Source organism: Terrapene carolina, unplaced genomic scaffold (genome assembly GCF_002925995.2).
Source record: "Terrapene carolina triunguis isolate 2854851 unplaced genomic scaffold, T_m_triunguis-2.0 Scaffold68, whole genome shotgun sequence".
Taxonomy (NCBI): Eukaryota; Metazoa; Chordata; order Testudines; family Emydidae; genus Terrapene; species Terrapene triunguis.
The window spans coordinates 6,787,716-6,802,029 of record NW_020664419.1 but is presented as its reverse complement, the minus strand read 5'-3'; the positions used below and the strand labels follow the sequence as shown (position 1 = coordinate 6,802,029).

The 14,314-nt window shown below is 42.7% G+C and overlaps 1 protein-coding gene across 3 annotated transcripts; it reads right to left on the bottom strand.

The window, feature by feature from the left end:
* Positions 1-1,401: 1,401 nt before the first annotated feature.
* ATP5F1C (ATP synthase F1 subunit gamma) lies at positions 1,402-14,253 on the bottom strand. Of its 3 annotated transcripts, XM_026648622.2 has the most exons (10): positions 14,139-14,253; positions 12,715-12,749; positions 8,948-9,079; positions 7,968-8,172; positions 6,383-6,526; positions 5,822-5,886; positions 5,234-5,389; positions 3,498-3,594; positions 2,482-2,519; positions 1,402-1,554 (listed from the first exon to the last, which is right to left on the bottom strand). In XM_026648622.2, exons 1-9 carry the CDS (start codon positions 14,180-14,182, stop codon positions 2,513-2,515), a joined length of 885 nt encoding a protein of 294 aa, XP_026504407.1. In that variant the 5' UTR covers positions 14,183-14,253; the 3' UTR covers positions 1,402-1,554; positions 2,482-2,512. The 3 variants fall into 3 exon arrangements, with proteins under 3 accessions (XP_026504407.1, XP_026504408.1, XP_026504409.1); XM_026648623.1 differs by lacking the exon at positions 2,482-2,519; XM_026648624.2 differs by lacking the exons at positions 1,402-1,554; positions 2,482-2,519 and having other exon boundaries at positions 3,494-3,594.
* Between the last annotated feature and the right edge of the window lie 61 nt (positions 14,254-14,314).

Genomic DNA, 14,314 nt, shown 5'->3' with positions numbered 1-14,314 from the left:
ATAAATTGGAGTAATAATAATAGGATGAGATTTAATAGTGAGAAGTGTAAGGTGATGCATTTAGGGATGACTAACAAGAATTTTAGTTATAAGCTGGGGACGCATCGGTTGGAAGTGACGGAGGAGAAGGACCTCGGAGTCCTGGTTGATCGCAGGATGACTATGAGCCGGCAATGTGACGTGGCTGTGAAAAAAGCTAATGCGATCTTGGGATGCATTAGGCGAGGTATTTCTAGTAGGGACAAGGAGGTGCTGCTTCTGTTATACAAGGCGCTGGTGAGACCTCATTTGGAGTACTGCGTGCAGTTCTGGTCTCCTATGTTTAAAAAGGATGAACTCAAACTGGAACGGGTACAGAGAAGGGCCACTAGGATGATCCGAGGAATGGAAAACCTTTCCTATGAAAGGAGACTCGAGGAGCTCGGTTTGTTTAGCCTAACCAAAAGAAGGCTGAGGGGGGATATGATTGCTCTCTTTAAATATATCAAAGGGATAAATACCAGGGAGGGAGAGGAATGATTTCAGCTCAGTACTAATGTGGACACGAGAACGAATGGATATAAACTGGCCGTGGGGAAGTTTAGGCTTGAAATTAGACGAAGGTTTCTAACCGTCAGAGGGGTGAAATTCTGGAACAGCCTTCCGAGGGAAACGGTGGGGGCGAAAGACCTCTCTGGCTTCAAGATTAGGCTAGATAAGTTTATGGAGGGAATGGTTTGATGGGATAACGTGATTTTAGTCAATTAGGCAATAACGTGCCATCGCTGGTAAAATGTGGGTCCGGCTGGAGAATCTTGCCTGTATGCTCGGGGTTCTACTGATCGCCATATTTGGGGTCGGGAAGGAATTTTCCTCCAGGGTAGATTGGCAGAGGCCCTGGAGGTTTTTTGCCTTCCTCTGCAGGATAGGGCAGGGGTCGCAAGCTGGAGGATTCTCTGCGACTTGAAGTCTTTAAATCACGATCTGGAGACTTCAACAGCTGAGATAAGGGAAATTGGGTGGGTCAGCTTTTGTGGCCTGCATCATGCGGGAGGTCAGACTAGATGACCATAATGGTCCCTTCTGACCTTAAAGTCTATGAGTCTATGAGTCTAAATCGACGTAGCTTAGATCTACTTACCGCGGGGTCCACACTACGAGATATCGATGGGAGAGTGATCTACAGTCGATTGAGTGGGTCTTGACTAGACCTGCTAAATCAACCACTGATGCATCAATCGCCACTCATGGATCCCCTGGTAAGTGTAGACAAGCCCTGAATAACATTTTCTGTGCTTCTCTAAGGAAAACCCACATGCACACTATGTACACCATAAACAGATTAAAAGCAGTAAACAGCTAGTTTCAAAAAGTAATTGATTCTCTTTGATTTAGATAATCACACACGAAAAAACAAGAACATTTGTTTCATGTAGGTGGTTTATTGTAAGATAATTTACAAATATTTTCAGGTTTTCCCCATTAATTCTTCACAGAATGATGGACCAACAGTTTTATCAATATGGATATAAGCAGGTTAAACCAACTCTCTAGAATAGCTCCTCGTTTCTTTACCTATAAAAATACAAGAAAAAAGTTTACACACGTATCAAGAGTATCTTTAAGTGTGCATATTACATTATCTCCACTGTCTTTTCATGCTGCCCCACAAGCTTTTAACAGTTTTCTCACTTCAAATGCCCTCTCTGTCCTCCTAATTCTTCTTTAAACCCACTTCTTTCATAATCGTTTTAATATCAATTTCTGCATTCCTACTACTGTAAATTCTTCAGGGGGTAGGACAGTGTCTTGTCTGTATATTTGTAAAATGTTGTGTATGCTTATGGTGCTGTAACATTTAAAATGAATGATTATTTAAGGGAGTTCAGTGGCTCAAGGATATTGAATTAAACTATAAATAGGGTCTGAGTATTTGTGGACTTGTATACATTGTGTGAAGTATGGATCACTTTCAATTCATTCCCTTTCCCCACACATTATGTGCATTAAAGCTCTCTAGAACCATAAGGCACAATATTATAACCCTGTTATATATCATAGAATATCAGGGTTGGAAGGGACCTCAGGAGGTCATCTAATCCAACCCCCTGCTCAAAGCAGGACCAATCCCCAGACAGATTTTTGCCCCAGATCCCTAAATGGCCCCCTCAAGGATTGAACTCACAACCCTGGGGTTAGTAGGCCAATGCTCAAACCACTGAGCTATCCCTCCCCCCATCTATGGCAGCGTAGAGCAATACTGATGTTTAAAAACAATTTTCTATGGTACCACTGTTGACAAGATGCTATCTACGCTCTAATTACAGATGGGCCCACGCCAGTCACTTCCCAAACGATTTCTCCAAAAGTTTAGGAGAAGAGGGCACTTAAAATTCAGATTTCTATGTTGCAATTCAGACATATTTCTCATTAACTGGTTCAGGATCATCAGTGCCGAACCATTTTTTTTGGAAGAATCTAGTTTCTACTTCATCACTTTACCTCTCGACTTTGGCTGGAACTTGCTTTCCGATTATCCCCTGGTAATGTTGTTATGGGAAAAAACAGAACAAGCAGGTTAAGAAGCAACGCATGCAAACTAAGGCAAAGTTATTCTTGTGATTTAACCAAGGATGTGTCACTGAGCAGCCAAATTAAATACAAACTAAAGAGCTCATTAAAAACGCGCATACATGCAGTTGTGGCACAAGCTGGTTTCCGCCATTTCTGTACACACATTAGTTATGAATGCATTGATCTATATCTTTAATTAGAACACAAGTCTGCATCTAATCAGCAGATTAATTTAAATTAATTCGGTGCAAGTAAACCAATTATATGCGTTTAAGCACAACCACCTCTTATCGCCCATAGCGCACAGTGTTCTGCAGTTCCTAGCAGAGTGGCAAAGTTTGGTATTTGTCAGCGAAACACACAAGAGCTAAACTGGTTTTATTTCATTAAAATGCGCATTTACATTCAACAAGCTAAAGTTCCATCCAACAGAAGTTATCCCTCACCTTCTAATCCACACAGCAGGCTGATCTATACAGAAGAAAGGCCAATCTGCTATGTAGGCTCCCCAAAACAAGAATCTACACTACACCAGAGAGAGTTTTGGGGCTGTTTGAGCCAAGGGTGGATGAAAAAAGGCCCAGGTAATTACACCCATAGTATGGGGAAGACATGGGTGTCCACTCAAAGGTGGGGAGAGGCAGGGAAAAGAGACACTTCCCATGAACACGATGCAGCTTCATGGCTACAGAATCTTCTATACCAGCTAGCAGCTGCTGAGGCAAAGTTTGAGCTGAATGCAGGCTTTAAGCATCATACCAGTCATTGGAATTTGTTAAAGCAGAATAAAGAACTCTTCAAGTATCAATGCATCATTTTTTCCTTTCGTTTTAGAACAGCTGTTCCTCCACCCTACCTATTTAATACAATGTAAACAGCAGGACATTTGAACATTAAAACAATCTAAGTGAAAAGCCTTGTTGCAGATTTATACAGATACTTACAGAGCAGCAGCGCCAGAAATGATCTCAATAAGCTCCTTGGTGATGACAGCTTGACGGGTACGGTTGAATGTCAAGGTCAATTTGTCAATAATCTCAGCTACAAATAAAAATTGAAATTTAGATGGTAGACTCTGGAAATGGAAAAAACACTTCCCTTTGATCTACTTGAGCAGAACACAGTACAACACTTAATTCACACCAACAACTGGGCGACCCATTGCAATTTACTAAATATTGTTAACCACCAAGGAAAGGAAAAATAAAGGGGACTGCATGCCAAGATGTATTCTGGTACCTTATTTTGTCAGCGGAAGGTCAGCTTTAATTATAATACCTCAAACTAGTGAATGCAATGTGGTGTCATTTGTTAAAGCAATCTAATATTTATGGTATGAGACCTCACTATCTGCTATTCAGTCTCCTGTAGCTGTGCTGCAATGCGCTCCCCCATGGGTAGCTATACTGAAAAGGAAAAGCTGCAGTTGTATAAGCAAGTTACCACTGTTCTGACCAGCAGAAATGTCTAATTGGGAATCTTCCTTGTCTCCATTAATTCCTTCTTGGAGCTGGAGATGGACTTCCCTCATGTGTTGAGGGCAGGAGGCCAGCAAGGAAACGTACCCAAACTCCTTATGTTCCCCTCTCCCTCACATAATAGGGGCTTTCTGAATTCACTGTGCTATTCTCCGCACAATGTGACTGCATATTTAAAAACATCCTTACCTCTGCGTACTAAAACTGAAAGCAATTTGCTTTCCCTCATTAGTGACGATTGCTCACTTTTTGCTTTGCACTCAGCTTAGACAATAAAAATGGACGCATGGGTCTCATTTATGATTGATGCACCAGCATAAGGCTGAAATGTTTGGGTTGCAAACACTGAAAGGGAGATGTTTAAATCCAAACAGTAATTTTTCCCTTGGAATTAAACAAAAAGAAAAAAAGCAAGCATAGAAGCTCTTGATCGTAGGCTGTGCAAAACCATTTTGTTTTACACACACACACACACACACACACACACACTTACATTTTGGGTCTAAATTAGAGCTGATCAAATACTATAATATTTTAGTTAGCATTTTGAGGGTTTTTTTAAATTAAGTCATCCAAAAAGTACCTATGGCTGCAAGTTCCACCCCGTTTGCCACCCTGCAGTACCTTACTCCAAAAACTTAGTGGTTGTGGCCAGACTAGGAAAAAAAAATTTGATTCAACTCCTAAATTCTATTGCTTGTCCACCAACTTGCTGTGTGACCTTGGGTAAGATATTTAAACATTTGCTTCAGTTTCCCCAGCTATAAAATTGATGCCACAGTAATTGCAATGGGTTTGAGAGGCTTAATTAAAAGTATACGGAGCTTTTTGAAATCTCAAATCAACAGACACTGAAAAAGCGTAAAGTCCTCGTGGCAGTCATAGGGCCAGCCCAGTACTTTACGCTGTTACACAGGAATCCTGAATTCCACTTCTCGCCAGAGCCTCTTGCTTTCATATCAAGAGAACTGGGTACCAAGAATATAATGTCACTGAACAGCAGCCCCCTTTTTCTTAGGTACTGAGTAAGGCTGATGTGTCTGGAAGGGCGGTATTGGCTGAAGAGATAGCAACTAGGATTGTGGGACATGAAGAGTAGGGGGATGGGCTAGAATAGCAAACACTGAAAATGTACAAGCGAGATGGTGAACTTCTGCTTAATCCTGCTAAAGTCCTGTAAACGCCCCCGAGAGTATTCTTACAAGCATTTTTGCTAGCGTTGTCCATAGCAGTCATTCTGGCACTCTGCTCGCTGGTGGTAGATTCCTTCAGAGAGTAGAAGAGGATGTTTGCTAATGTAAACTCCTGGTAGTTTCGCAGCACGTCAGCATCAATATCATCATAGATACTAATGCTTTCTGTAAGAATAGGTAAGAGTGGAGATTAAAAAAAACCCCCAAAACTAGTCACATCCTACTGAAGATACTGTGGCATTAAAAGTTACTGACGTGTTTTTGCTTCCTAGCACCCAACCTCGTTCACACTGAAATCAAATTTTATTTTAATTTCAACAACTTCTTGTTTGAAATAAAATAAGCAAAATCAAGTCCCTGTCAACAGAGGCCAAATCCCAAACTATGCTAATGTGGTAGTAAAAAAACCCCAAAACAACTTAACTTAAAAATCCCACCCTCACAAATGACATCCTTGGATTGCCAGACATTTAAGTACATAACCCCATTTTGCTTACATTTGCCTGGTTGTGTTATGACAACTAACTGACAGACCATGAAAGATATGGTCTTTCAAGAGTTTGATTCATTGAATTGGACTGCATAGTTAAATCTTACCAGCACCAGCAACTGTATCAAGAGAGTAGAAAGGTTTTTCATCTGTCTTGTAGGAGATGACAGACCTACATGAGACAAATGATTTTTAAAGATCTTTATTACTGTAAAAAAAAGTCTCTACTGTAATTCTGATCTAAAAATTGATGAAAAACACTTTTGTTTTCCAAAACCTGAGATTAGCATTCCGTGGTGCTGTTGTGAACACTGACACCTCAAACAACCAAGAACAGAAAACTTCTTATACTACTTTTGTTGTAACACCATCAACTATAACGGGAATAAAGAACAGAACCCAGAACATAGCTCTTGGCAGGTATGTGCTTTCGAGTAATTGTTAAAGCACATCTAAGCTTACACATGTATTATGATTATTTGAAATCTTGACCTTTTTAAACAAAAAAATAAGCATGTCAGATCACCATGAGTTTTCAGATGTTGTAACTGGACTAACATACCACTTCCATATATTGTATGAGTCTACATAAAACCTTCCATCCCACTTTTCTATGCACTCTTAAAACAAAAGAAAGACATTTGAAGACCAGTCTCAGTTTATCTTGCCTGAATCGATTGTAGATGACAGATCCTTCATCGAATTCATATCCAGAGTTTAGCAGCTCTAAGGCAATCGCTGAAGCATCTCCAAAGCTGGGGGGTTTTCTTCCCACTTCTTTGAATGTCACCAGGAAATGTTTATTATGTGTCCTAAAATAAAACCAAGCCTGTGTAAAACCCTAGCCAATGTGCTATTGTAGAACCCAACTATAGGCCTTGATTTAGGTAAACACTTAAGCCCATGTTTCGCTTTAAGCACACAAATAGACCCACCGACTTTAAATGGGACTACTGGTGTGCTTATAGTTAAGCATATGCATCAGTGCTTTTCTGGATTGGGGCCTAGGTGAAAGGAATTTTAGTTATTTAAAATTTGGCTCACTGGAATTGCTTCATGAGATGTACCTCTAACTTTTACAATAGTGAGAGTCTAGTCAGCAATCACATTCTCATTCCAACATAGTTCAATACAGTGCAACAATTAACACAGAACACAATTCAGCAAAAAGAACTTTAGCATAATTGCAGGAATTTGTTTTACAGAAACTTGATTTTTTTTCACAGCCATTTTAAAATAAATTAGCCTACGCATTCCAAGCTGTTTATTAAAGGATAGCCCTGAAGTTTCTACTATAGAAAATTTAAAGCAGTGCTCACCAACCCATCGATCGCGATTGGCTGGTTGATTCTGGAGACTCTCCCAGTCGATCGCGATCTCCAGCCGCGGCAACATAACGGGGCTGCCTGCCGTGGCCCCATGCCGCTCCCAGAAGCGGCCAGCACACGGGGGAGGGGTCTCCGCGCACTGCTCCTGCCTGCAAGCACCGCCCCCGCAGCTCCATTGGCCGGGAATGGGGAGCTGTGGCCAATGGGAGGTGCGGGGGCGGTGCCTGCAGAGAGGGGGAGCACGCAGAGTCATGTGTTCCCCGCAGGAAACGCAGGGGTACGATGGCCCCTTCCAGGAGTGGCATGGCCATGTGGTGCACTGCTGGCTGGCAAGGTGGCCCGGCTTGTGATGGGAAAGGGGGGCTGATGTGCCTGAGAGGGGCCGAGGCAGGGAGTGAGCCTGCCTTAGCCCCACTACGCCGCCAACCGGAAGCCCCCCTGAGGTAAGTGCTCCCCAGCGGGAGCCCACACCCCAACCCCCTCCTGGAGCCAGCACCCGATACCCCCCCGCCCTAGCCCTGAGCCCCCTCCCAGAGCCAGCAGCCCACAACCCCATGCACCCCAACACTCTGCTCCAGCCCGGAGCCCCCTACTGCACCTATACTCCCTCCCCAGAGCTTGCACCCCTAACCCCCTCCTGCACACCAACCCCCTGCCCCAGGCTCAGCCCGGAGCTCTCTCCCACACTGTGAATCCCTCAGCCCCATCCCAGGGCCCACACCCTCATCCAAACCCCAACCCCCTCCCCCAGCCCAGTGAAAGTGAGTGAGGGTGGGGGAGACCGAGTGACCCGGGGGGGGGGGGGGGGAGGAGGTGGAGTGAGCGGGGCAGGGCAGATCCTGGGTTGCCCTTAAATTCAAAAAGTGATCTTAGGTGTAAAAAGGTTGGAGACCACTGATTTAAAGCATTACTACTCAAAGATTACCTTTGAAGCAGGCCTCTTAACTTGTCACCCACTCCAACCACCATGACCTCTTTCCCTGCATCTGAGAGGGTGCTAATTTCAGTTTTCATGGCTTTAGCAACAGAGGTATGGATAGCACCACAGAGACCACGATCAGAGGACACACCAATAATGAGGTGTTTCTTCTTGTCTTCGGGGACCTTAATTTCTGCTTTCTCATAGAGAGCTGGGGGGGGGGGGGAAGAGAGAGAGAGAGTAGGAAAAGTTGCATTCAAGCATTCATCCTTAGCAATGTCTCTTAAGAGACACTTTGACATTGACTAAACATATTAGCACCTATTCTGACTAGAACCATTTCTAAAGGGATGCCATTCACACTTTTGTCTAGTTTTTTTTGTCTGCCTATTGATGATATAATTAACCCTTAAGGTTATTATAACAGACACAGAAAGATACTTTTTAAATAATGGTTTACTCCTGTGCATTTGGCTGCGCTCTGTGTCTAGTCAGTTTCACTGTTGTGTTGATGCATTAGTCTTGTCCATCATTCCAAAGTTGGCTCAGGTGCATGCTCTCCCCCATGCTTTGCAATAGCGTGTTTACCAGTAACAGCAAAGTTTAAACTGAAGATGTACCAAACAGGCACATGAGTGCAGAAAGAGGACAAGAAAAGAGAGGAGGTGGGCCCCAAATTATTAGGTGTTGCTGTTTCCGAGCTAACCCAAAAACATTATAACCATTATAAACATAGACGGGGAGCAGAAATTCCCTTATGTTTTCCAAAAAGCTTTTACAAGTTAGGACATAATATTTAAGGGAAGCTAACAGAAAATGAATTTAAAAATATTTAAAGTTCACATCGTCTCTAAGATATGGATTCTCCTTTGGAAAGTCTTCCCCAGAAAGTTTGATAAGCATATAGGGGATTTAGGAGCACAAGTCTTATTGAAATTCTCCCCCTCAATTCTTATGTCAGATACCACACAGACAATTTCTCTTACCCAAGGATCCTACTCCATACACTCTAGCTGGTTTCAGTTCCCTCTCAGCTCTGGCATACTTAGCTGCAGCAACCATCTTCATGGACTTTGTAATTTTCTGGATGTTCTTGATGGACTTTAAACGCCTGGTAACTACAAGCATTTGAGGGTTAAAATTGGGCTAAAGTTTCTAGCAGTCACAAATTAATCAGCTTCTATACGATAGAGAGAGAGATGACAATATAAAAAAATTCAAGTGAGATTACATTTACAGTTCTGTTTAAACTAGCAAAATAATAAAAACAGTAATTTAGACAGAATGTGAGCCCCACTTTTTCCTATAAATGGAATAGACGGTCAGTTTTCAGAATGGAGAGAGATAAATAGCAGTGTCCCTCAAGGATCTGTACCGGGTCCAATGATGTTCAACATATTCATAAATAATCTGGAAAAAGGGGTAAACAGTGAGGAGGCAAAGTTTGTAGATGCAAAATTACTCAAGATAGTTAAGTCCAAAGAAGATTGTGAAGAGTTACAAAGGGATCTCTCAAAACTAGGTGACTGGGCAACAAAATGGCAGATGAAATTCAATGTTGATAAATGCAAAGTAATTGGGGAAAACATAATCCCAACACACCTAAAAACTAACACCTTCTGTTAGTCTTAAAGGTGCCACAGGACCCTCTGTTGCTTTTTACAGATTCAGACTAACACGGCTACCCCTCTGATACTAAAAATGATGGCATCTAAATTAGCTGTTACCACTCAAGAAAGAGATGTTGGAGTCGTTATGGATAGTTCTCTGAAAACATCAGCTCAATATGCAGCAGCAGTCAAAAAAGCGAAAAGAATGTTAGGAACCATTAGGAGAAAGGTAGATAATAAAACAGAAAATATCATAATGGCACTATATAAATCCATGGTACGCCCACACCTTGAATACTGCATGCAGCTCTGGTCACCCCATCTCAAAAAAAGATACACTAGAAATGGAAAGGGACAGAGAAGGGCAACAAAAATGATTAGGGGTATGGAACAGCTTCTATATGAGGAGAGATTAAAAAGACTGGGACTACGCAGCATGGAAAAGAGGAGTCTAAGGGGGGATATGATAGAGGTCTATAAAATCATCAATGGTGTGGAGAAAGTGAATAAGGAAGTGTTATTTACTTCTTCACACAACACAAGAACTACAGGTCACCCAATCAAATTAATAGGCAGCAGGTTTAAAACACACAGTCAACCAATGGAACTCATTGCCAGAGGATGTTGTGAATGCCAAAACTATAGCTGGATTCAAAAAAGAACTACATAAATTCATGGAGGCTAGGTCCATAATGGCTATTAGCCAAGATGGTCAGGGATGCAACCCCATGCTCTGGGTCCTTAAGCCTCTGAGGGCCAGATGCTGGGACTGGATGACAGCGGATGGATCACTTGAAGATTGCCTTGTTCTTTTATCCCCTCTTAAGCATCTGGCACCGGCCACTGGGCTAGATGTACCATTGGTCTCACCCAGTGTGGGCATTCTTATGTTCCTAAATAAACGTGTATAGAACTAATCCTGTAGTGCATTTACCTGGAGAACAGACTCTTTCTACAGAAGAGACATTTTTCATATCTCCAAAAACAGAGAATGATGCAGTCGGGGTTTAAGCTAACGCTCTATTCATGTAGGCCTTACTTTTCCCCTTCTGTCTCTATCTTTTTCATGAATGCACCTCTCGAGTTATCGTGCCTATTCCCTGAAGTAAATGCAGCTCAATATTTTAAAGACACACAGTCACATGTGGTCCCAAGTTTAGATTTTGGCAAAGCAAGCACATTTTTATACAAGGCAAGACTTTTAGAAATGTTACTATGAATAAAAAAAAAACTGAAAGAAATGGAAAAGGATTTCAAAAAGACAAAGACTAACTAAATTCCCCTGCAGTATTTGTGCTAGACATTGGAAATCTTTACTAATGCATGAAAACCTAAAAGAGTGATTTGATAAGATGAAAAACAAGTAAAACTGACAGGTTTGTTTTTATTGTCCAAAGTGAGAGAAATACACAAAGTCTACAAAAACAAACAGAAAAGTAAATTCAATTTTTAAAATTATTTGTTTTAGTAAGCAAAAACGTCAGCAAAGATTGTTTTGAAGTTATGCTTTTAACTTAACAGTGTCTTTAAAACAAATCAGTTTCCTTAAAAAACATTTACCTTTTATTGAGTGATGTCTTTTTTGAAGGAAGACTGATTAATTATGGGTAAATTCATGCTTATGAAAACAAGAAGCTGACAGCATTGACTAGAAATGGTCACAGGGTAAGCAGCTTCTCTTTACAATTTAATCGGTGACTGCCGGCTTATTCTCCCAAACACAGATCAGCCAGCAAGTGATTTTGTGATTGCAAGTTACAAGGAGTGCTGACCCTCCAGAATCAGGTCATGGCTGAAACCAGTTGACCCTTGTTTATCAAGTCTACATTTAAACCTTACTTATTTGGAGGAGTATGAGTTTATTAGTGCATTGTACCACCTAGTCCCAATATTATTATGACACTAATTTTGCCATTTTCAAAAAGAAGTTTAGCAACTTAATGACCAAAATGAGAAACTACAATATTAAGGTTTGGAAAATAGAATAAAGTTAAAGGCAGGCACAACAGCCTTCTCTCAAAGTCGTTGGTTTTTGTAAACATGCATATGAAAAATAACTTATTTCTTGTATTTAGTTTTAAACTACTCATGCACTTGCCTTTTTTAATTTCAGTTACATATCCTTATTCTGGTCTACCCACACCAGTAACGGAGCTTTTCTGTTTAAGTACCTTCTGCAAACACAGGACTGTGAAGACCCTCTTATGACGGTGATAAATTGTCTAAAATGACAAAGTCTCCCATCTGGCAGAGCTGGTCTTCTGACCAACACAACTTCAAAGTCTCCAAGTCCACATTTTTGAATTTACAAACAGAGACATTTTCCTTCATAATCAATTTACTGAACCGAGACCGTTACAGTTTGAGTTGATATTGCATTTTAAGAATGCTCCTCTGCAACAGAAAGGGATCTAGGGGTTATAGTGGACCACAAGCTAAATATGAGTCAACAGTGTGATGCTGTTGCAAAAAAAGCAAACGTGATTCTGGGATGCATTAACAGGTGTGTTGTGAGCAAGACATGAGAAGTCATTCTTCCGCTCTACTCTGCGCTGGTTAGGCCTCAGCTGGAGTATTATGTCCAGTTCTGGGCACCGCATTTCAAAAAAGATGTGGAGAAATTGGAGCAGATCCAGAGAAGAGCAACAAGAACGATTAAAGGTCTAGAGAACATGACCTATGAAGGAAGGCTGAAAGAATTGGGTTTGTTTAGTTTGGAAAAGAGGAGACTGAGAGGGGACATGATAGCAGTTTTCAGGTATCTAAAAGGGTGTCATAAGGAGGTGGGAGAAAACTTGTTCATCTTAGCCTTAAAGGATAGAACAAGAAGCAATGGGCTTAAACTGCAGCAAGGGAGGTTTAGGTTGGACATTAGGAAAAAGTTCTTAACTGTCAGGGTGGTTAAACACTGGAATAAATTGCCTAGGGAGGTTGTGGAATCTCCATCTCTGGAGATATTTAAGAGAAGGTTAGATAAATGTCTATCAGGGATGGTCTAGACAGTATTTGGTCCTGCCATGAGGGCAGGGGACTGGACTCGATGACCTCTCGAGGTCCCTTCCAGTCCTAGAGTCTATGAATCTATGAACACATCCCATTCCTCCCATCTCCTACCATATTATAAACAAATCAGAAGTACTTACTGTCCTTCAAAGTGGCCATATTCCTGACTTGGCCCCTGAAATTTAACAGAAACATTGTGTGTTAAGTGCTACTCCAACAAGTCACTACAGTCTCGTATTTTCCAGAGATGAGAGAATTATATTTGCAAATGTAAAAATGGGTTGTTGCTTCTTAATGAAGCTACTACAGAAAACACACTTCATTCTGTGTTGATTCATATTCTGCACCTTATTAATATCTTCTCTTTTTCCTTTCTTCCAAGGCAGAGCACATCTTTGTTTGATACTTTATTGCTATGCAATGCTGATTAAATGTATCATACAGCATTGTACAGTACCCACTATCCCGAAGAAACTGTTATTGATGGTCAGCTATAAACAGGGGATAGCAGGGAGGAAATCTCAGAGAAGGGAGGAAACCGACATCCATAACTTCAAAAGATACAAGGGCATCTATGATAATTAATGAGTAAATGGATGATATCTCCCTTCAGTATTTGATAAGATCACTGTGATGTTCGCAGCCTCTGTCACCTACAAGGGCAGGTTAGCTTTTCTCTTTTTTGCCAGGCATTGTTCATCTAACCCTAAAATTTATAACCCCCGCTACTATAAACTCACTTCTTTCAGCTGGCCTCCCACCACTAACTGTCCACCTGCTCACATGCTTCACCTGATAAATTATATGAATTAAATTACAGGTCTAACATTATAATTTAAAAGAAAAACATTTAAAATAAAATGTCAGACAAATTGGACTGGATTTTACATTCCCTCCTGCCACCTTCCTTAATCTGTTTTTCATCTATCAAGCATGTATGATCTTTGGGGCAGTGAACCTGTCTTCCCTGGTAGGTTAAAGCAGCAGCAACGTCCAGATAAGCGATCTTTCATTCTAGCTACATTACGGTAAAATCCTCCTTATCTGAGCAGCCCCCCTCCCCAAGCTTTACAGAACAGAACAGCCCTGCGGACCCCACGCCCCTTAACCTTGCGCCTAGCTCCTATCCCCATCAGTGGGGTTTGACCAGAGAGAAGGGCCTGGCCTGACAGAGGCTCAGTGCATCGCCCCGATGCTCCAGCTCCCCTGGAAGTGACTGCGCTGGGGGGAAAGGAGCAAGGGGAGCTCCCAGGGGGTGGAGCTGGGCCACTCCTGGTGCAGCCCCCTGCCCTGTTCATTGACCAGGCAAGAGCCAGGTACTGGGGTGTTCGGGTGCCCCTCCACACCCCTACCCAGCCCCGCCCCCTGCACCACCACCCCCCCGCCCTGCACAGCTCCCTCCCCCTTATCCTCAGCCCCCCCCGCTCCCCGCCCCCCCACCCGGCCGCCCTCCGCTCGTCCCCAGGCCCGATGCTCCCTGGGCCGCCGCACCTCCCTCGCCGCATCCCAACCCCGCGGTCCCGCTCGCTCTCGGCACCCGCAGGCCCGGCTCGCGCCCCGTTACCATTGCGGCTGGTAGATCAGGACGGCGGCTCCTCGGGAGAACATGGCGACGCCTCTCCCCGCTGCTGGCTGCTGCCGCCCGGCTGAAGGTCAGAGCCTCCGCACTGCGCACGCGCCGCGACCGACAGGGGCGGGGCGAAGGGCGTTCTCGTGGCTGGCCGGCGGAAGACGTTCCGG